The 22,106-nt window shown below is 32.7% G+C and overlaps 1 protein-coding gene across 3 annotated transcripts in view; it reads left to right on the top strand.

Annotated features, from left to right (window-relative positions):
- LOC128155164 (Golgi pH regulator-like) overlaps positions 1 to 22,106 on the top strand; it is a 211,234-nt gene that overhangs the window by 43,035 nt on the left and 146,093 nt on the right. For all 3 annotated transcript variants that reach the window (XM_052816743.1, XM_052816745.1, XM_052816744.1), the window contains 2 exons: positions 15,739 to 15,849; positions 20,170 to 20,290. In XM_052816743.1, the coding sequence (XP_052672703.1) occupies positions 15,739 to 15,849; positions 20,170 to 20,290 (232 nt within the window). The remainder of the gene's footprint in view (positions 1 to 15,738; positions 15,850 to 20,169; positions 20,291 to 22,106) is intronic.

Genomic DNA, 22,106 nt, shown 5'->3' with positions numbered 1-22,106 from the left:
CCATGATTTCAGGAGGTAGGGTGGGGCCACCATGGGGGGTCATTTTATGTTGGTGCGTGTAATTCGGTATGATCTCTACGTAATGGTTGATTAATGCAACATGTTCTATTAAGATGCTCAACAATTTCAATTTAAATGGAGATTATTCCCGCTGCTAGAAATATATAACTAAAGTATATATATGATGAAAAATAAATTGAGTTTTTTCTTTGTTTTAGTGCAGTTTTCTTTTGTTTTAATTGTTTTACTAACCTGAGAGTCAAGCTTCGAGTTATAAGCAAGATACACTTTGCGCTCAATGCTATTATATGTTTGTACACAAAGCTGAGGTCATGCTTTAGTTTGTTTATATTTTAAATGCAGCTGTGCTGAATAGGAAATACCAAATTTAAAAATCATAAGTTGAATGTAATAAACTCATGTGAACAAAAACATGCTATGTATCTTGCTTGTAATTCTACGATTAACGCTGAAATTTTGGTTGATCAATAGAAATGTCTTGCAGTTTCCATAGTCCTGACACATTATTATTATGAGGATAAAAGCATTATCGGTGTTCTTAAAAAAATATTTCAACGGAAAATCATCTTTGTACACATTTGTTGTTTTTTAATAAAGATAAAAATAATTGATGGGCCTTGGTACAATAGAGCAACACACATGCCAATACATTAATTTGAATTATAGCTCTTTAACGTATGTGACCAGTTAAGTTTATTCTTCAATCAAGTGATTTAGGATATGAAATGTCATTCGAAATGAATTCATACCTGGTAAATGATGTCTATAATGGAGAAGGCCAATTAAATTTTTCAATGTTTTTAATTTGAGAAATTCAGCGCATTCATTCTGGTGCATTGAGGTACACTTTTCTTCTTTCACATGTTGGATTTTTTAAAATACAATAACTAGTAAGTAGTGGAGGGAGAAAATGTACCTCTATGCTCTCGTGTATCTAAATCGTTTTATAAAGTGATGGGGGGGGGGGGGCTTAAATAAAGGGAACTGGAAGTTAACAGTGAACACCAACTGAAAATTTAGTTATTTATATTGCATATGCTCTTATTTTTGGTAAAAATGGTATTTCATAAAGGTAAATATGTCAAAGATTAAGTATATGCAAAAATAAGTGACAATTCGGATATTCATTTTTGGTTAACAAACTGAGGGGCCTCCTTTGAACGCCCATATAAAGCCAGTGTTGCTTAGGTGAGCGATGTGGCTCATTATTATTTGATATACGACTATTATAGTACAGAAATTCAAATTATTGATATCATTCAATATAAAAGAACATGTCAGCTTGACGCCTTTGTGGCCGTTTCGGCCTTTGATTTTAAGTATCAAAATGATTTTGTTTTGCAAGTTAAAAATAAATAATAAAACAATTTAAAACTATAATTATTGTAAATAAAAAGAAATTTTACAATTATTGAATAAAGCACCAAGTTTTGTTAAAAATTGAAAGGTTTTGAAGAAAAAGTAAGGGTATACTAGTATATTTATGTATTTGTAATTATGTTTTTTCTTTGGAAATTGGATTTCTGAAAGTAAGGATCAGGGTGGGTCAGATGAATTCAATCGTATATGAACTGAGTTTTAATTATAAAATATTTAAAAATATCGAAGGGTTTAATCCTTTTTACAAGCGGTGTTTAGCTTTAATTTCACGACAGTTAAACTTATCTTTGGAATTTTTATTTATTTTTAAAGGGGGTGTCGCTTCTTATGAATATTAATCAAAACCTTAAAACCAATGTCAGACGACACGTTCCTCAGTTTTATATAACTTTTTCCAGGAATTTGTTAATGCTTTACTACTACTTTGACAAGCTTTGACAAGCAAAAAATTAGGGTACCTTACCTGGCATTTCTGCAAAATACTAGAGTATGCAATTTCCTGTATAATCTTCTGGAAATACAGTTGAATTAGCTCATATGAAAATAAATAAAAATACAGCACAGCGAAATTCACTATATTAGAACTCTATCTCAGCGGGGGCAGAGCTTTTAACTCATGACCTCTATAATCTATTGCCTTCTGGCAGTGAGTGGCCACGGTAATAACCACTCGGCCATCCAGACATATTACCATATTCAAGTAAATTTTAATCATTATAAAAATAATTATAAAATTAATAGTTTTTATTGGAACTCTTTATTACGATGAGATACAAAAAAGATGCTCAGGACGTGTCATCTGACCTTAAATTTAGTTTGTTTTTCTTATCGATTTGTGGTAGCGGTATGGATGCTTTTGGAGATAGTTTCTTAATTCACCTGAGCCCTATACTTAAACAATTTGTTGCATGTACTCTAATAAAAATGCGTGTATATCTATATACATGTATATTCAAACAAAGTCATTATATGTAATTTTTTCCAGTTCTAAGAAGATATTGAAAGCCGATCGAATTCTTCACTCGCATCTTTTTACATTCTCTTGATACATATAAAATGTACACCAATCTTATAATTCATTTTTCCGAAAAATAATACTTTCTAAGAAATGTTGTTATCCAGAGATAATAAGATTATAGGCCTACCTGTTTTATTTTCTTATTTATTCCGTCTCTATTCCGGCGATTACGGCATGCCTTTACCTTCAGCCCTTTTCTATCGGTGAGGTCACTATTTCCTTATATGATCATGTCAAAATTCAGCAAACTTGTAGACTTTACATTTGTTGATTTATAATCATGTCAGCTGTGATATTTCGAAAACGGAAATACAACTGCAGAGACTACAGATTTGAAGTCTGTATTATAGTGGCAGGTTATCGGCCGGTACATGTAAATAACGAACAGCATTTTACACCTGCAATTAAGCATTTGTAGGAGAAATTAGATTGAAGGCCAGTGGGTCAACTCTAAAGAGTGTTTATCCCTGAGGTTTAAAGGTTATACGATCAAAATTACACTCATTCATACTCAGGCTCACACATCAACATGATTGCTTATTCGGATTTATAAGTTTTTGAACACGATTACCCCCCATATTAAAATTGGTTGTTAGCTCACGAAGACAAAGTCGGGGGGAGCTAATGCTATACCCATGGCATTGACGTCTGAAACTGTAGAAAAAGAGGGGTGCATTTTAAAAAAGCTTCTTCTCAAGAACTACGAAGTCAAATTCAAGGTTATTAGCATGAATAATCCTTATGGAAAGGAAAATATAAATTGCAAAAATTATCATTGAATTCTGTTTCAAATTTGAGTGCAAAATCTGATGCACTAACAACATATCATATTATAAATACTATACATTCTGTTGGTACTTCTTAACGATCTCTACGTAATGTTTTGTTAAGATGCTCTGCATTTTTAGTCTAATAAGAGATTGATTTCGCTGCTAGAAATATATAAGTTTATATATATATTATAAAAAATAAATTGTGCTCTTTCTTTGTTTTATTGCATATTTCTTCTTGAATGATAAACTTTTGTGAACAAAAAATTGACTCAAACCAAGCAGAATTGTGAGCTCTGTATCTTGCTTATAATTCTACAATTGACGCTGAAATTTTGATTGATCACCAGAAATGCCTCGCTAAATGTTAATTACTTTTAAAGAAAAATTAGAATGATGAAATGCCCTAACTATTTTCTAGGGCCCCCTCCTTATATGATGAATCCACACCAACTTTGATGTTTTTTCAGACAAAATTAAATAAAAACGACCTATTTAAAACAGTTTTAAACATTACTATTACAGGGATAAATGTATTAATTTATCGCTATTCTTAAGAAAATATTACTGCAGAAAATCATCTTGATTTGTAGCCATTTGTTAACGTTTCGATTTAAAGATGAAAATAAAGGGTTGGTCATAGTAAAATAGAGTGATATGCCTGTCAATACATTGCAGTCCGAGGCTCATTGAGAGGGGGGCTAGACCTTATCAGAAATCTTGACAAGCACAAAAAAACAAGATTTTGAGTACAGTTATGTCTAACTTTGCAAAAAAAAGGGGGGGGGGACCCCCCCCCCCCCCCTCCACTTATAAGGTTATAAAACGTCACACGAGTTCACACCCGGTAAATAACAATCATTTATAATGCGGAAGACCAATTAAATTTTTTAATGTTTTTAACTTGAGCGCATTGAGGCACAATTTTCTACTTTCACAAATAGGAATTTTTTTTTAATAAAATACAATAACTAGCTTATACAATGTAATTGAAGATGAATATGTACCTATATGCAATCTCTTGATCTATAATCTGATCTATAGTTTGATCATTTTATAAAGTGAGGGGGCAGAATTAAACAAAAGGGAATTGAAAGTTAAAAGCATATACCCCTACCAAAAATTTAGTTTTATATCTTGCATAGGATCTTGTTTATGGTAAATGATATTTCATAAGGGTACAATGTCAAAGATTTAAGGATATATTGCATGTTTTTCAATTTTCTGAATTTTTTAAATAAAATCATTCTATACTAATTAAAAATGAAGTTTATTATCGTTTTTATCAAATAATCTGGCTAATTCGTGAGTTTGAAAGCGATGAAAGTCAAATGTCGCGATATGCATATTTTCTCTCTCGATCTACCAGCCATGATGTTTGACGTCATATGCGATATGAAGCGAGAAGGTGATGTTAGCCATCTTTTAAATTGGATTAGATTTAAACGACAATTAAACTAATTATCCCCTATTAAATTGCCGATAACAGGACATGATGGTGTTTGTGCCTCCTGCGGGTGTTCTAACTGTCAAAAATGGGGATTTGGACTGTTGTTTTGTAAAGCTGCTTGGTCCAATTTTTTTGTACTTACAGTATCAAAATTTTTTCCATACAAATCATTCATCTTGGAAAGTTATGGACTTTCTCCTATTTACACCAGCAGAATCAGTCTCCTTTCAAAGTTAGAAATATTCAAAGTAAATAAAAATAATTTCTCTTTGGGCAAACAAAAAAACAAACCAAAATGCATCACGGGAATGTTTAGAAAAGGAAACCGCTTGGTTTCGTCCCCCGAATGATTGGGGTTATTCAACTCGCATGCTATGCATCGATTGTAAAGAAAGCAAACTTTGGAAATATTAGCGAACAAAACGTACACATGTTTATTTGTAATTTGTCTGATCATTTCGACCTTTATTTAAAGCAATGTCAAAGTCGTAATACAACCATACCCGTCTCGTCTTCAGGGGTGAAATTTAACATGAGGCGAAATAACGCGGTACCTTTTATTGTCGTTTGTTTTGTTAGCAAATTTTGTACGTATTTTTCTTCATTGAAATTTGGCATAATTGATGGGTAAAACTACTGCAATGTCTATAATTATTCATATACTAAGCATTGCCATCGTTTAAAAGCGTGCATAAAATTTGATATAAAATCGGATTAAGCAGCTTTAAAGTTTCCCTTACGAAAGTATGCGGAAATCTTGCGACAAATAGGGGTCCATCTGTCGATGAGAGTATTTATGAATTAACATTCAATGCGTCTATTATTGATTATATGGTATATTTTTGTAAAAAAAATTTCATAAATAAATCGTATTTATTTTTCAAAGAGAAATAATAGAAGTTTATGCACAGGGGCCTGTGTAGAAAACACAAGTTCATCGGAGAAAAATAACAAGAGAGGACGCCATTTTGGATACCGCCTCGCTACATTAGCTGTTTTCTTATTGTTATTGTTAAACTATACGTTCATGTATCCGTTGGTTTTATATAGATTATTTCTTCATTTATAGCTCACCTCTGCAGAATTCATTATTTATGTACGGTAGGTGAGATTTCTGAGTTTAATTGTTTTGTGGGAGAAGTCAAGGATCGAGTTGTCGATATTGAATGTATACGCGGGAAATAGACAAAGTTTGTCGATATAGATATATACGTAAATGGATAAAAAAAAAAATACGGAGATTGGTTGAAAAAAACAATAATTAAGGAAAACGTTCTTGTCTGCTTTTATAATATATATTTATACATTGTAATATGATGAAAACAACCTTAGAAAGTTGCTACCAGGTACAGCCGAATAAACAAACTTCTTGTGCACCACAGTTTTACAATAATGAACATTCTGAGTCGTTAGGAACGCCAAAAAACAAGACTGTTGTCGATTTTAATATCATAAACACCTTTAACCGATTTATTTGAGCTAAAATCCTTACTAGTTGTGTTTGCAATGTTTACTTGTCGATCAATTTGATCGGTATTGCCAACTTCATCATTGCTTCTTCGGCTGTATCATCATTTCTTATCCGTACTGGTCATTCAAACATGTACGACTGAATAATAAGATACTTTTAATTTAGTCTGCATGTAAAAAAACAACGTACATGGTGAATAAATGTCCAAATTTAAGGAAGATGATGCTAAGCCTACAATTTGTTTACAATCAGCTGTTCGAAGAAGGTCACATGTGACGTCACTGTACCACGTGACACGCTATCTAATTAACAAGTTTTTAAAGGATCGGGCCTTAATTTAAATTGATATTATGGCTAATTACCGCTTTTTTACCGTTATCAAACTGTTAGAAGTAATTATTAGATACACAAGGAAGGCCAAAAAATGTAAAATGTCCCATACTTTAGAAATATGCGATATGTCCTTTAAGTGTAGGAAAATATGTGTAAAATTTGGATACAGTTTACTTTATGGTACATGTATTCTTTTTTTGTTTTTCTACCAAGGGGCCATATGGCACAATACCCTTTGAACACCCATATAAAGCCATTGTTGCTCAGGTGAGCGATGTGGCCCAATTGGCCTCTCCTTAGAACTGGTTTAAGTTTTTTGAGCAGTGCCCTTTGATGATTATCTGTTAGTTATTTCTGGTCCCAACTTCACAAAACTTGCATGGATGGTGAGTCTTATGATGTTGATGTCTGACAGACGTGTGGAGACTTCCTCAGGTAGTGTAGATTCGAAGTTGTGAAAATCAAATGACTCCCGGGGGTAGGGTGGGCATACGATGGGGGTTGGTTGGAATTTTTACATAGGAATATATAGAGTAAGTCTTTAACAATCTTCTTCTCAGGAACCAATCAGCCAGGAAAGCTGAACCTTATGTGGAAGCATACTCAGGTAGTGTAGATTCCCGTCTCTTTGAGCTTTGTAACCTGTGATTATCTATGTTTGAAAAAAAATTGGGCTTGGTGTGCCAAAAATTTGAAACATATAATGGCTGCTAGACATGTCGTTTGATTCCAGTCATGTTTGTTATCTGATAACAAATCACATAATATATGACATAAGGATGCAAATGTATTCATGTATTATAAACAGTTAAGTTGAAATAAAATGGAATTTCTAGAATAGAAATTGGTTTGTGTACTCATATTAGCATTAACAATTAAAAAAAAAATAGAAGAGGTATTATTGATAGAATATGGAAGGTTAAATAGATAGCATCCATCATTTTCTGTAATAGAAAAATACTGGTACTTGAGTTATGATTTTTTTTCTTCGTGGGGGTATCATTTGTGAGCTTGCTCACAGTACCTCTAGTTAAGACTGTGACCCGTAAACCAATAATGGGGTCCTAAGGTGGGTTTAAAGTTCAGCATAAAGGTATATAGAAAAACTGTGTAAAAATCATCTAAAGAACTTCAATGCCATGTTTAGCTTTAAGCTCACCTGAACCAAAGGTTTAAGTGAGCTTTTCTGATTACCTGTCTGTCTATCTGTAAACTTTTCACATTTTTGACTTCTTATCTAGAGCTACTGGGCCATTAATTAATCCAAACTTAGCACAAAGCATCCTTATGGGAAGGGCATTCTAAATAGTTAAGATAAAGGGCCCAACCCTTTTTAAAAGGGAAAAAATTATGAAACAAGAAAATAGTATGTGGCTTAAAAATCTTCTTCTTCTTCTGAACCACTACACTAGAAATGCCAATATTTACACAAAAGCTTGTAAATATAGTGAAGATTCTAAATTGTTATCATCATGATCCCTGGGCACCTTCTGGGGCCCCAAGGGTGGTTCAAAGTTTAACATAGAAATATGAAAGGAAAATTTTTACCAGTAAATCTTCTTCTCAAAAACTACAAAGCTACAATTTTTAAAATTACTTTTCAAGCATCCTCAGAAAGTGTAGATTCAAAATTGTAAAAACTGTGACCCCTGGACCAAAACTGGGGCCCCAGAAGGGGTTCAAAGTTTAAGATAGAAATATATAGGGAAAATGTTTAAAAACGCATGCACGCACACACACATGCATGCACACACATTAAATTTTGAACCCATTTTGGTGACCAAGAATTGTCCAGGGGCCACAGTCTAAACAATTGAGAATCAACAATATGTTAAGATGCTTGCTTAAACTTGTTAGTACATGTAATACCATTTATTATAATATTTGAGGTTTTATGTATAATTTTTCTGACCCCCAATGTGGCTCTCTCTAATCCTGAAAGTCATGTTTTGACAAACTAGAATGTATACTAGCTGAGGATGCTCCACTAAAGTACCAGGTAACTGCTTTTCTTGGCAATTTTTTTAAGAAGAAGAATTTAAAAGATATTTCTCTATATTATATGACACCCCCCATGCTCCATGTGATAAAAAAACATAGATTAAAGTTTCAAACTTCTATGTCTGAAAGTTTTAAAGGAGAAGTGATATCCTTAGCAAAAGCCAAGGGTCAATTGGGGTGACCGTCATATCTTTTAAAACTGTCTTGCATGCTATAGCCTTTATGTTATAATATTCTTTTGTCTGTCATTTCATTTCATTTTGAATGTATGCCAACATGGTGATGTCATTAAACCATTAAATTGAATTGAATTTAGGTCTCACACAAGAAATTAATTTCACATTTATGTTACTATATACCTTTAATTAAGTTAAATAATTAACTATATACTCTCAGCATATGATTCATGAAAGAGATATTATAGTTAAATGCTTCAAGAAAAATTTTAGATCAGAAAAATAACGCCTTATTTGGCTTCATTCTAAGAGAGATAATTGAGAGTAAACATACCTACCCCCAAATACATGTGGGTTTCACGTGTTGACAAACAGACTCAGCACCATCCAGGAAGTTGCATCATGCTCATCTTGAAAATAGTTCCATCAAAATTAGTGTGACAATTCCACTGAAGTAATAATTATCCTAATCAATGAGTCCAAAATCAATACTATAGGCCTAAAATAAGATGCCAAAAAGGGAAGAAAGAAAAGAAATTGTCTCTACATATATATGGAACTACAATTAACTAAGTTTGATTGGCTATTTCCTTGCGGAAGACCTTTAAATGGCCAACTATGTAAAGAAAACGTTGTTTGTGATACATATATATCAAATAATTGAAAGTTCTGGGACAAATAAAAAATGAAAATAAAAGTAAGAAATTAGTATGCTAGTTCTTGATTTTCAATCAATTCTTTCCACCATATACCTACCGGTTTGTATAAATCAATCATTTCTAAAAATTGTTTCCCCCATTTTATTTTAAGAAGTTCAAAATTTTATTTAGTTTTCATCTGTGAAAGTAGACTCCTAATTCCTAAGAGGTTGAAAGTTTTAATGACTTTCAAGTTGTGTTTTCAGCAAAATGCTGAAACTTACAGGGGCAATAACTACCAGAAAGATGCTTTGGATGATTCCTTTCATTATGAATATATTGAAGGATCCTTTAAGATAACTTGTGACATTGGTAAAAATTCCAAGTCTCTATGATACTGCAGACTCTATGACTTATAAATTTCGGAGTATTAGAAATAACAAGCATTTCAATAAGTGCAATATTTAAACTATAAAATGATTTCTTTGGTGATTCATTCGGTATATGAAGGTAGTGACATTGCAGAAAAAATACATAACCCACTAATGGGGGTTATGTAAATTTTTGCTGCAATGATCGCTAACTTCATAACCGGCATGAATCATCAAAGAAAGCTTTTTATTATTTATATTTACATCTTTCTTTTGTCTAATTAATAAATTGATTTTCAAAAGTAAGCAAAATTCACTAAATTACTGTAATGTGCATAAGTATGTTAGTTAAAAGAAACAGCCAAATCGTTTCCTGTTATCATCATGATGTTGTGATTTTTGTCATGATTTTGTGCAGTTTGTGATTTTTCTTAGGTCACTGTAGGTTTCGACCAATCGATAAACAGGGCGTGTCAATTTCACTCCTGTCAGTTTCAGTCGCAGCAGATTTCGACCAATTAGTGGGGCGTGTAGATTTCTGGCTGGCTGTTTCTATAGAGCTATCAATTAACTTTAAGTTTTCATAAGAAATATAGGAAATAATACTACGTAGATGTAAATATAACTTGATAATTTCAAGGTGCATAATAACAATGCAGTTTACTCTGACAAAAAAATTGATATGCATTGTAAGATCAATAATGAACAAAATATTTTACAGCATAACAAGCTAGAATTCCTGCAAAATTGTGATATATGATATATTTTAAATTTGTTTTGGTTTTGGATTAATAAATAACATTTATGTGGATCGGTTTGAATTGAAGATTTAAAAATTTCTTGAATTTCACAATCGTGTTCTAGTTTCTTGTTTGAATATGTGTGACAGCAATTTTTTAATGCGAGTGATAGTTGGTTTCTAGATTTCATCCATAGTTTTTGAATTCTTGATTTTCATTTTCATCAATATTTTTTTTTATTCTATCCCAAGTTTTTGCTTCCACCACTTTTTGCTTGATATTTCAATAATAGTAAATACCTTTGTGCTCAAACTATGTTCATCCACTAATATAAAAAATGTCCAGATTATCTGTTTTGAAACGCCCCCTCTACCGCTTCAGGTTTCAATACACATCCCAAAATTGAAAGTCTACGGAGATTTTGCATTGCATCAGCCATTATTAAGCCCGGATAATAACGTTAAAAATTGTGTGACGTATTCCGAGTGTATTCCGAATGAAGAAAAAATGTAAACATTTAATTCCCATTATAAATCTCCGTAAAAATTGTTTTCGTTCCTGTGAAATTGTATGAATGAAAAGGGATAATTGTTCAATGAAGATATATTGGATATATTCCCTTTCATCGATTTCAATTGTATTTCTTTCACAGGTATGTGTAATTTTATTAAAAATCATTAAAAATTGATGGAAGCAATAACTTGGGACAGACTATAATCAAATATGTCCTAATTTTTTTTTGGCAGTCTTTGAATGTATTAATAGATAATTGAATAGTGCAACAAATTAGACCAAATTTCAACTCCAAAATTATCCTGTTTACAGTCAAAACAAGTTTTCCAGTTTCTATTTAAAAATACAAGACTATTTAATATACAAAAAAAATCATATACAGAGAGCCCCAGTTAATATCATACCTGTTTAATATTATAGTTAGGTTGATATGATAGTTTTTCAAAACAGAAAACCATTTCTCAATAAATCATTGTATTTTACATCGGTTGATTGTCTCTACTACTATATTGAAATAATAGACTCAAATGTTTGGGCTTTAATACCGAGAAATCGGAAGAGAAATGTCTTTTGTTTTCTATATTTTAAACATTATTTGTACTTGAAGAAAGCCAAATTGTTTTTATTTTTTCTCAATCAAGCTTCGCTAATTAATAATCAACAAAACATTTTACAATCTTGCGCATTACATTCACACTAAATCACGGGAGGCTCTTTAGTTTATGTTTCCTCAATATCACATTTGCATGGATAAACTCAGAAACGATAAAACAAATACATGTAAATTTTCATTGAAAATTTGCTATATATTCTGTTCATCAGAAAATAGGGAAATAACTCTAACTCAGTGCATTTAATATGAAAAATCCCGAGAGTTCCGAAAGTCAACATGATGTGTAAATTTGAAGCGAGTAAAAAACATTGGTGAAAAAGTGTTGAATTTTTAGACGAAAGGTATTTACAGCCGCAAAATGGTTTGTTATAAATAATTTTACTGTTATTTTCAATGCAGCTTCATTAATTTTCTTCAAAATCGTTTCGGAGTGATTCTGCAATTTTTTTGCTACAATTTAGGGGTATATGGGAGGCATCTTAACTGTGGTGAAGGCCTGTCCCAAGACACATTATTCTAACTAAGCAGAATGTAGTGAAATTAATAGCATTACTGTAGGCTTAAAGCTTGGTTATGTAAATGTCAACAATACAATGTGTCTATGTATCTATTTTGTAAATGTCCGATATCATTTGCAATGTCTACCTGTGCACGGACGGGTCAAAGTCTAGTAATAGCTTAAATAGTGTACCCTGCTTAATATAGTAGAAAGATCATGCCTATCAATTGAATTTTACACCTTTTTCATCTTTCAACTCGTCCTTCAATGTTAAAGTTAGTTCAACTCCTTGCCATTCATGCAAACAATTGTGCCATCTCGCAATGTATCTGCGTGAGGCTTGTAAAAAACAGGAATGGCATACTATTCGTACATCCAATTAAAGTATTACCATTATTAATATCATTTACATAACTTTTTGATTTATTGATTTATAGGGTCTCTCCTCATATGAATGTGCATTTATGAATAATATTTTTTGTAGAATATTGTATGACGTTAATACTAGTAGTGACGTGTACTTTTGCTTAGATAGAGTGTTTGGATATGTTTATTATTATGTACATGTTACAACAGTTATACAGTTATTATCTACCTCTAATACTAAAGAACTGTGTAATTTAGGTTACTATTTATATTATGCAAACAAGCAACAAACTCTTCATATGAATTATCCAAATTGATTATGCACACTTCGTTTTTCTTACTGTTTATTTAATATGTATATGTTCATATGTATAACCTATGAGACATTTGTCTCTTGGAATAAAGAGCTTGAACTTGAACTTGAACAACTGCTTATAATTCATATGAATTTTAGCAAATAAACAAATACAATACAATACACTTTTTTCATGTGCTAGCCCCTCATGAGTAGCTTGTATAAACACTCTGACTTCCCAAATTACATTGAAATTTACCGACAGTGCTGGCCAGATGGGATTAGTCACGCCTCAATGCACATGGCTTGAGTAAATTACCTTTTCACCTGTCAAGTGACATTGCTGTGTATTGAAGTTCATTACAGTTTGAATAAGTGAATGCCCTTTATTTTAAACCCCGTTTTCCAACGGAAAAATCCAGTTATTGAAATGGTGAAAATGGCGGGCGAAATTCTAGCTGTCGAACTTAGTAAATTTTTGTCCAAATATTGCATATATAGTATCCCTATTGTATGGATAACTCCCCCTACAGTTTTTGAGATAGAAGGCTGTTGTTTTGCAGATCAATTGTACATATTATCAGAGGTGTGTGCATATTGTTAGGATTTTGATTTCTGATAATTAATGAAAAAAATACCAGCTGTCGAACTTAGTCATTTAAAGTAATGTTTTAGAAGAAATCGTCAATTATGGTGGAAATAACATTGTTTAGAAATAGATAGTAATAAAACCTGAAAATCAGACATGAATAGGCACATGGCATACTTGTACATGGTTGATATATAATAATTTTTCCTGGCAAAATAACTATTATATTAAGCATGGTACACTGTAAAATAATGAAAAGCTTGCATTAGTCTCTTTTGTGAAATTATATATATATATATATATATATATATATATATATATTGTTGATCCATCAAATAAGATATTGGTGTGCTAAGCCCCTTAATTTCTTATTTTCAATTTTTTTCCACAAACTTATTGTATAACTGTGTCTTAGAGTTGAATATGAAATCATATACAGTAAAACTTGGTTTATATCGTAAAGAACCAATGGATTTACTTTGTTATATCTGTAATTGGTTATTACCATCTGTATAACGAATTCGTAATAACTACTATAGCGAATTCACTATATAAACATAGTTTCTTTCACCAGATGACAATTTTTTTAAATTTAGGTTTAAAATGAAAATACATTCCTTTGATACCTTTAGTAATTGGGTTGTAAATTGAAGAGTTTATGTGAAAATAAATTCCTTCAAACTGTGATGTTAAATGCTAGTGCAAACTTTTTAAACTGTAGAGGAATTAATTTAAAAAGTGTTAAACTTCGTTATTATTCACCATTATCGGACTCAAAATCAGTTCACTATATCCAATAAGAACTATATATGATAAGAGTTAAATTTGGCCCCCATAATTCGCTATTTTTTAAGTGTTTCGGGAACAATAGAATGTTAACTAATTTTTTAGAAGAGTTGATATAAAATATATTTTTCATCTATTTATTTGCACTCACTGGTAGTATATGACGTCAGAAGTGACGCCATTTCTATAATTCAATCAAAATCAGCCAAAAATTGACATCTTTCTTATCTATTTACGAATGGGAAATATAGAGCGCATGCTTGAACAAGGAAAATTTTTTTGTCACTTATTAGTCTTGGCTAGATACATCTCTGATTAAAATATTTTATTTGTTCAAGAATGCGCTCTATGTTTTCGGAAGGAAAAACTGCTTGAAAACAAGCTGTTTTACGCTGAAAATGCAAAAATGGCGGAAAAGGTTGTCTTTACAATGTTGTATTTCTAAATTGTGGGCACATGAACCAAAATGAATATTATGTAAACACATCGCATACATATCTGTACTAAGAAAACAAAGAATGATAGTAAAGTGATGATGTTCATTTTAGGGGGCCATTTTAGGCCCTTATCGTATATAGTCCTTTGTTATACAGTCACACCTGTTTTAAGCAGCGCCACTTGTGGGACAATGACAAACTGACTGCTTAAGACAGGTGCATGGCCTCTTATTCCAGGTTTCAAATCAATGAAAAAAACCCCAAGAATATTCATTTTGGCTCTATTGCACAGATTTATTAATAGCATCTGTAATGGCGGCATACATGCAGATGGGGAATGCATATTTCGGATTGCGGAAAAAACCAGTTTATATTAATTTTAAGTGTCCGATTTAGTTTAATTTATCTATCAAGGGATTAAGAGCAAAAAATTTCCAGCTAAATACACCCAAACAATTATTTTAATTGATTAAATTTGGTAAACAATCAGAAGTAGCGTTTCCGTACAAACGCTATGTACTGAACTAAGATAGCCAATGTTTAACCTCGTAAAAAGTGTCAAAATTACACTGGGGTGTATAATAAGCCCCCTTTTAGTTCTCTCAAAGAAATTTTCTTTAAATGAAGGTGGCGTATTATCGGCAGATGGCTGTACATGTTAAGCTGTTAAGTGCAAGACTGGCCTTTAGTAACATATAGTTACTTGTAGATCTATAAACAACACAAAGCAGGTGTTATAATCAATTATCTCATCAAATCTCAGCAGACTTTAAATTACACACTCAATTATTTGTCATTAACTCATTATCAGCTGTCAAAGTTTGGCTTCTTTCGAAACGGGGTCACATGTCAGACTCAGAAGTTATGTGACAAAACAGACAAAATTGCCGTTGAAAACAGGAATGTTGAAACCACAGGACCTAAAAACACTGGCCGCTGGCCGCGTTAGACAGGTGGCCTATTAAATCAGTTTAAATATAGTGAAAAAATAAACGGACGGGATTAAAACTGGCCGCTCTAACAGCAGGTGTGACTGTATTTGAATTCGTTATAACCATTAAATTTTGCAAAGTTTGTTAAGAATTTTTCCAGAGATTAAAAAACAACTTTGCTATATCCGAGATTTCGCTATATTTGTGTTCGTACTAAACAAGTTTTTCTGTATATTTGCTCCAGCTGGTCTTCTGTTTTTTTCACCTTTCTTAGTGTTTGCTTTCAGCTTCAGTATCAGGTACATACCAGATGGTAAAGATTTATTTTGTAATTTTCAGCTCCTCAAAAACGACACATTCGTGTTTTAATGACAACTGGGGCATGGCTGGCATTTCTTTACTTTTTCTGGAAGATTGGTGACCCATTTCCAATTTTGAGTCCTAAGCATGGTTTGTCTTGTTATTTTATCTTATTTAAGGTCAGATGACACATTCTTCAATTTTTATAACTTTTTCCAGGAATTTGTTATTGATTTACAACTACTGTGGAATCATTAAAATTCGTGGGGGCCAAATTTCGTGGATTGCTTTAATTTTACATGTTCGTGAGGACGTAATTTCGTGTATTCTGGTATACATACAAAAGAAAATATGACTTTATTGCCTTAATTTATTAATTCATGGAGGATGTTAATTTGTGGATGAGAGGTACCCACGAATTCCACGAAAATTGAGCCACCACGAAATCTAATGATTCCACAGTACTTTGATAAGCTTTCTAGCAAATTATTACGGTTCTTTATCAGGCATTTGTGCAAGATACTAGAGTATGCAACTTCTTATATAATCTTATTGAAAATACACTTTAATTGATGATATAAAGAAATGTGTGTGTGTGTGTGTTTGTCTATATATATATATATATATATATATATTTTTATTTCTCATATTCCAATGTATATATAGCATTCAAATATTCAGTCACATGTTTAACTAACCCATGTAAAGTGGTGTAAACTATGCAGCATCGTGTTATTTCGTTACGATGGAAAGGGAAAGCTGGGTCTGGGAACATTTTACTCTGAACGAAAGTAAAGACAATGCCATTTGAAAACTCTGATCTATGACTGCCATATTTGTTTTCATTGAAAGTAAAAGCAGGGTTTACATTGTACGGAGACTAACGTTCTGAATTTTTTTATTCATATATTAGATGATGAAGAAATAAATTGCTAAAATGTTTGAACAAATGTGAGTTACGGAGTGTTATTATGGAAAGGTACATGGACAGTTTTAAAATAAAAAGATATTTGAATCAAATTTGTTCTTTAATTTAAAATATACAGGACATTTCCGGAATTTAGGTCGTTATTGTGTTTTTAGCTCACCTGAGCTGAAAGCTCAAGTGAGCTATTCTGATCATATTTTGTCCGTCGTACGTCTGTCGGTCCGTCTGTCTGTCCGTCTGTCCGTCTGTAAACTTTTTACATTTTGAACTTCTTCTCTAAAACCGCTTATCCAATTTCAACCAAATTTGGCACAAAGCATCCTTATGGGAGGGCGAATATAAATTGCAGAAATAAAAGTCCGATCTGTATTCAAAGCGGAGAAAACCTTGAAACTGTAGAAAAAGGGGGGTGCATTTTTAAAAATCTTCTTCTCAAGAACTACCGAGTTCAATTCAACGTAGTTTAGCATAAATTATCCTTATGGGAAGGAAAATATAAATTGCAAAAATCAAGTGCTAATTCTGTTTCAAATCTGAGTTATTATGAAAATAATAACGGAAAGGCGTGTTTAATCAGTTTAATAGCTTCGGGTTCGGCATACGGTAAAATGGGTAGGCAAGACTTGGCCTGAGCAAAACAAAAGATTGGCAGGTATTAATCTGCCAATCTCATTAAAATTACAGGATATTTGATGGACCAGTATATTTGTATTCGCTGTAAATATTGCTGCAAAATAATGCGTATTTGGAATTGACGATTGCCGACCTGCCCCGGCTTTTATTTTGCCACGGCCCGGGTTTACATATCCATTTTACCAAGACTCGTATTCCATACTTCTAAAACGAGGTTCTTTGTTTAAAGCAGCCATGGCATCATACGAAAAAGGGTCGATCTGACTATGATGAATTTGCTTGCTATGCAACCGTTCACGTATGAAGGGAAATTTTTGAAACATGCAAAATATATTGGTGCCGATTTTGTGAAGTAAATTAAGGCTAAATATTTCAATGCGTTGACAGTTTTCACACATGACTTTGGTGTTATCTTGTTCTGATTTTCGTTTCGTTTTCATTATTTATGCTTTGTAACCTGGGAACTATCGTCTGTATTTCGTGATTTTTACGTATCAAATCAAACAGAGACTTCGGTAAATCAAACAATTAACTGTTTACCTGCGCAAAGTAAGCAAAATCTGATGTAGGGATACTGAAATACAATTCATTCTATCGGTAATTCGGCATTATCTTTTGCGTAATGGTAGATTAATGCAATAGGTTTTGTTGAGATGCTCGGCATTTTCTCGAGTTTATTCAGTTTAAATAGAGTTTGATATCGCTGACGGAAATATGTAGGTATATACATGTCTATATATGATTCATTTCGAAAAAATAAACTGTGTTCTTTATTTGTTATACATGTAGTGCATGTTTCTTGTGTTTAATTGTTACCCTACAATTTCTATTTTCTAACCATATTTGAGTGTTAAGCTTCGAATTATAAGCAAGATACAGAGGTTTGCTCACAATTCTATGTTTGTACACAGATCTTAAAAGCTAAAGATTAAAAAAGTAAAAAAATTGTCAATATTTATTAAGAAAATTTTCAAAGTCTGTTCTTCCAGAAACCAACTTATTGAATTGTAAACTTAACCTTTTTAGCTCACCTGAGGGTGGGGCCACAATGGGGGGGGGGGGGTCGAAGTTTAACAAATGAATATATAGAGTAAATCTTTAAAAATCTTCTTCTCAGAAACTAATCGGCCAGGAAAGCTGAGACTTGTGTGGAAGCATCCTCAGGTACTGTAGATTCAAAGTTGTGAAAATCATGACCCCCAGGGGTAGGGTGGGGCCACAATGGGGGATCAAAGTTTTACAAAGGAATATATACAGTAAATCTTAAAAAATCTTCTTCTCAGAAACTTATCAGCCAGGAAAGCTGACACTTGTGTGGATGCATCCTCAGGTAGTGTAAATTCAAACTTGTGAAAATCATGACCCCCGGGGTTAGGGTGGGGCCCCAATGGGGGATCGAATTTTAACATAGGAATATATACAGTAAATCTTTAAAAATCTTCTTCTTAGAAACTAATCCACCGGCAAAGCTGGAACTTGTGTGGAAGCATCCTCAGGTAGTGTAAATTCAAAGTTGTGAAAATAATAACCCCTGGGGGTAGGTTGGGGCCACAATGGGGGGTCGAAGTTTAACATATGATTATATAGAGTAAATCTTTTAAAATCTTCTTCTCAGAAACCAGCCAGGAAAACTGCAACTTGTGTGGAAGCATCCTCAGGTAGTGTAGATTCAAATTTGTGAAAACATGACCCCTGGGGGTAGGTTTGGGCCACCATGGGAGGTCGATGTTTTACACAGAAATAAAAAGAGTAAATCTTAAAAAATCTTCTTCTCAGAAACTAATCAGCCAGGAAAGCTGAAACTTGTGTGAAAGCATCCTCAGGTAGTGTAGATTCAAAGTTGTGAAAATAATGATCCCCAGGGGTAGGGTGGGGCCATAAAGGGGGGGGGGGGTCAAAGTTTAACAAAGGAATATATAGGGTAAATCTTTAAAAATCTTTTCAGAAACTAATCAGCTATTCATTATAATTGTTAAGACTTTGGCCCCAGGACAATTCTTTGGCCTCACGAGAAGGTTCAGAGTTTGATGTACGTTTATATCCCATATATAAACTATTGTTAGGGATCTTTTTGAGAACTGCAATACTCAACCTATGATATGACTATAAAATCATCCTGTTAGAAAAGGGACTAATGATTATAAACATAAGAATATCGAGGGGGAAATGGATTTTATTTATACAGGATCTACATGTATTATTGTACATTGTCCAGATAGTTTGTATTATGACTCCATTGAGCTAATTTTATCATACCTATTGTTCCTCAGGTGAGCGATGTGGCCCATGGGCCTCTTGTTTATTCTATAATCAAACATGGTGAAAATATTTGGAATGACGTACGAAGTTATGTATATATATATATATATCCATCTCATGGAGTCAGGACTGAAGTATATTAATAATTTATAAAGAAGTAATAAACCTTTTGATTTTACTGACAGTTGGAGATTTAAAAAGAAAAGTTAAAATATAATTTGCAGAAACAAAAAATCTGAACCTAATTTAATGGATACTCTCGTACTTCGAACTGACATGTTTTAGCAGTCTACAATCACAGAGTAATATACTTTATCAAACATGCCTAATATTTTGTTAATGACGTCTACAAATTCAATAGCAGTCATGAATATTCAAATATTAATTTACGGTCTTCGTTTCAGCACTTATATATATATATATATATATATATATATATATATGGTATTTTATCAGGCCATTAATAATTTGAAAAATAATCATTTTTTGAGGAATGTGTCGTCTGACCTTAATTGTTATACTTTACAATCAATGCAAATTAATGATATATGAAAATAAAGAATTTGATCATTATCATGGTGTTTGAATTGAAAAAAAATTACTTTGATAGTCTTTTTTTGTTCATAAATGTTTCTAATATGTTTTTACAGGAATCTTCTCAATTGAGCAATGTATTGGAAGGATTGGGGTCATTGGGGTCACATTAATGGCTGTGCTTTCTGGGTTTGGAGCTGTAAACTACCCGTATACCTCCATGTTTTACTTTATCAGGTGTCTAGTAGTTTTTAGTTCACCTGAGCCGAAGGCTCAAGTAAGCTTTTCTGATCACTTTTTGTCAAGCCTCCGTCTGTCCATCTGCCCGTCTGTCAACATCATACATTTTTGTCTTCTTCTCCAGAACCACTGGGCCAATTTCAACTAGGGCAAAGCATCATTGGGTAATGGGATTTAAGTTTGATAAAATGAAGGGCCATGCCTTTTTTTCAAGGGGATATAATTAGGATTTATTGAAAAAATCTGGGGGAATAAGCCGAGGCAAAAAACCACATAGGTCCATTAAAAAAACTAACAAATTTCACTTTTGTTACATTTATTAAACATATGTAATCATATACATTCAGTGCTGCCATAACCCACAAAACTTAACTTCACATTTAATTGTTATTAAGACAACAAAATAGTTATATGCTAATTTGGCAACAAAATGATATAGGAATCGGATGTTCAAATTATATTTTTTTCATAGAGTGGGTCATCGTACCGTTTTTTAAAGAACGGATATTGATAACACATATTATAACGTCTATCTTTTTCGATTTTCCAAAAAAAGGTATGAAAACCCACTCTTTGGTAAAAAGTAAGTTTTCTTCTTTTAATTTATAAGATTGATCTTTAAATGGCTAAGTCCAGTTGTTTGCGTAATACTGATAACAATACAATCAGCTATATTGTACCGTCTAAACAAGCGAATCGATGGTGTAGTGGTAAGCGAGGAGTTCTTTGAACAAATGTCACTGTAAAAGAGGATGTTCGAATCGTACGCGTTTTGTTTTTTTTTGTTTATCTTTTTGTTTACATTGTTAAAATGTAATTTTCTTTTTATACTTAATAATATACATTGTTAAAATGTTACTAATTTTATAAGATGTGAAATGTATTTTATTGTCTTTAAGATTGCACAAATTCATATTGCAAACAGATGGTTGTGGTGCATGCAAGAAACTATTAAATGGCAATGTCTTCCCACAAATGTCTATTTAAAAATAAAATTTGGTGTTTTTTGTTTCGGTAAATCAACCAATCCTAAATTCTGATTGGCTAAAATCCTGGAATCCAAAGAAGCGGGTTTGTCGGTGGAAATGCGCCCAAGCTTGGTCACTTCCATTGACGCCATCCTAAATAAAACATCTGATAACAATTATTATACTTATATCTCCTTTCTTTGGATTTCCAGCCACCGTAGAGGACGAACCATATTTGGAAAGCTCCCACGAGTAGAGCTGTTAAATAATCCAACAAGGATAATATCCCTCAAAGCGAATTATTTCCCCTTTTATACCGAAAATAATAATAACACGGGAAAACACCCAAAGTAACAACATGTTAGCAAGATAAAACGTTCCATCTCTTAATCCTTGAGAGTCTTGTTAACACAACAGGGACATACACTGGACAAAACTATGTAATTGTGCTCAAAATGCAGAATACAAGCTAAGTCAAATGTACAGTGTGCGCCTAATGAAAATTCAACGATTAACTAGGCATGTATTTCACTTCCAATTGTATCGGCAGGAAAATCACATTACAAATGCGTGTTTTGTTGTGAAAGAAAAAGCATAGTAGTTGTACCAGATGACACATAGACCACTCGGACCAAAGACCAACAAAAAGTATGACCAGTGACGAATAACAAGTCCCCTTGTTATACGTAAGAAGTGGTTTGACTACCGCTGTCTTCCGTGTGGTATATATCATAGGCGTCAGAACCGGGGGGGGGGGGGGGGGGGGGGGGGGGGGGGGGGGGGGCGCCCTTACCTTTTTTTTTGCAAATTTATACATACCAAAGACCTTTTTTTGCTTGTCAATA

Source organism: Crassostrea angulata, chromosome 7 (genome assembly GCF_025612915.1).
Source record: "Crassostrea angulata isolate pt1a10 chromosome 7, ASM2561291v2, whole genome shotgun sequence".
NCBI lineage: Eukaryota > Metazoa > Mollusca > Bivalvia > Ostreida > Ostreidae > Magallana > Magallana angulata.
This window is presented reverse-complemented; position numbering and strand designations above follow the sequence as displayed.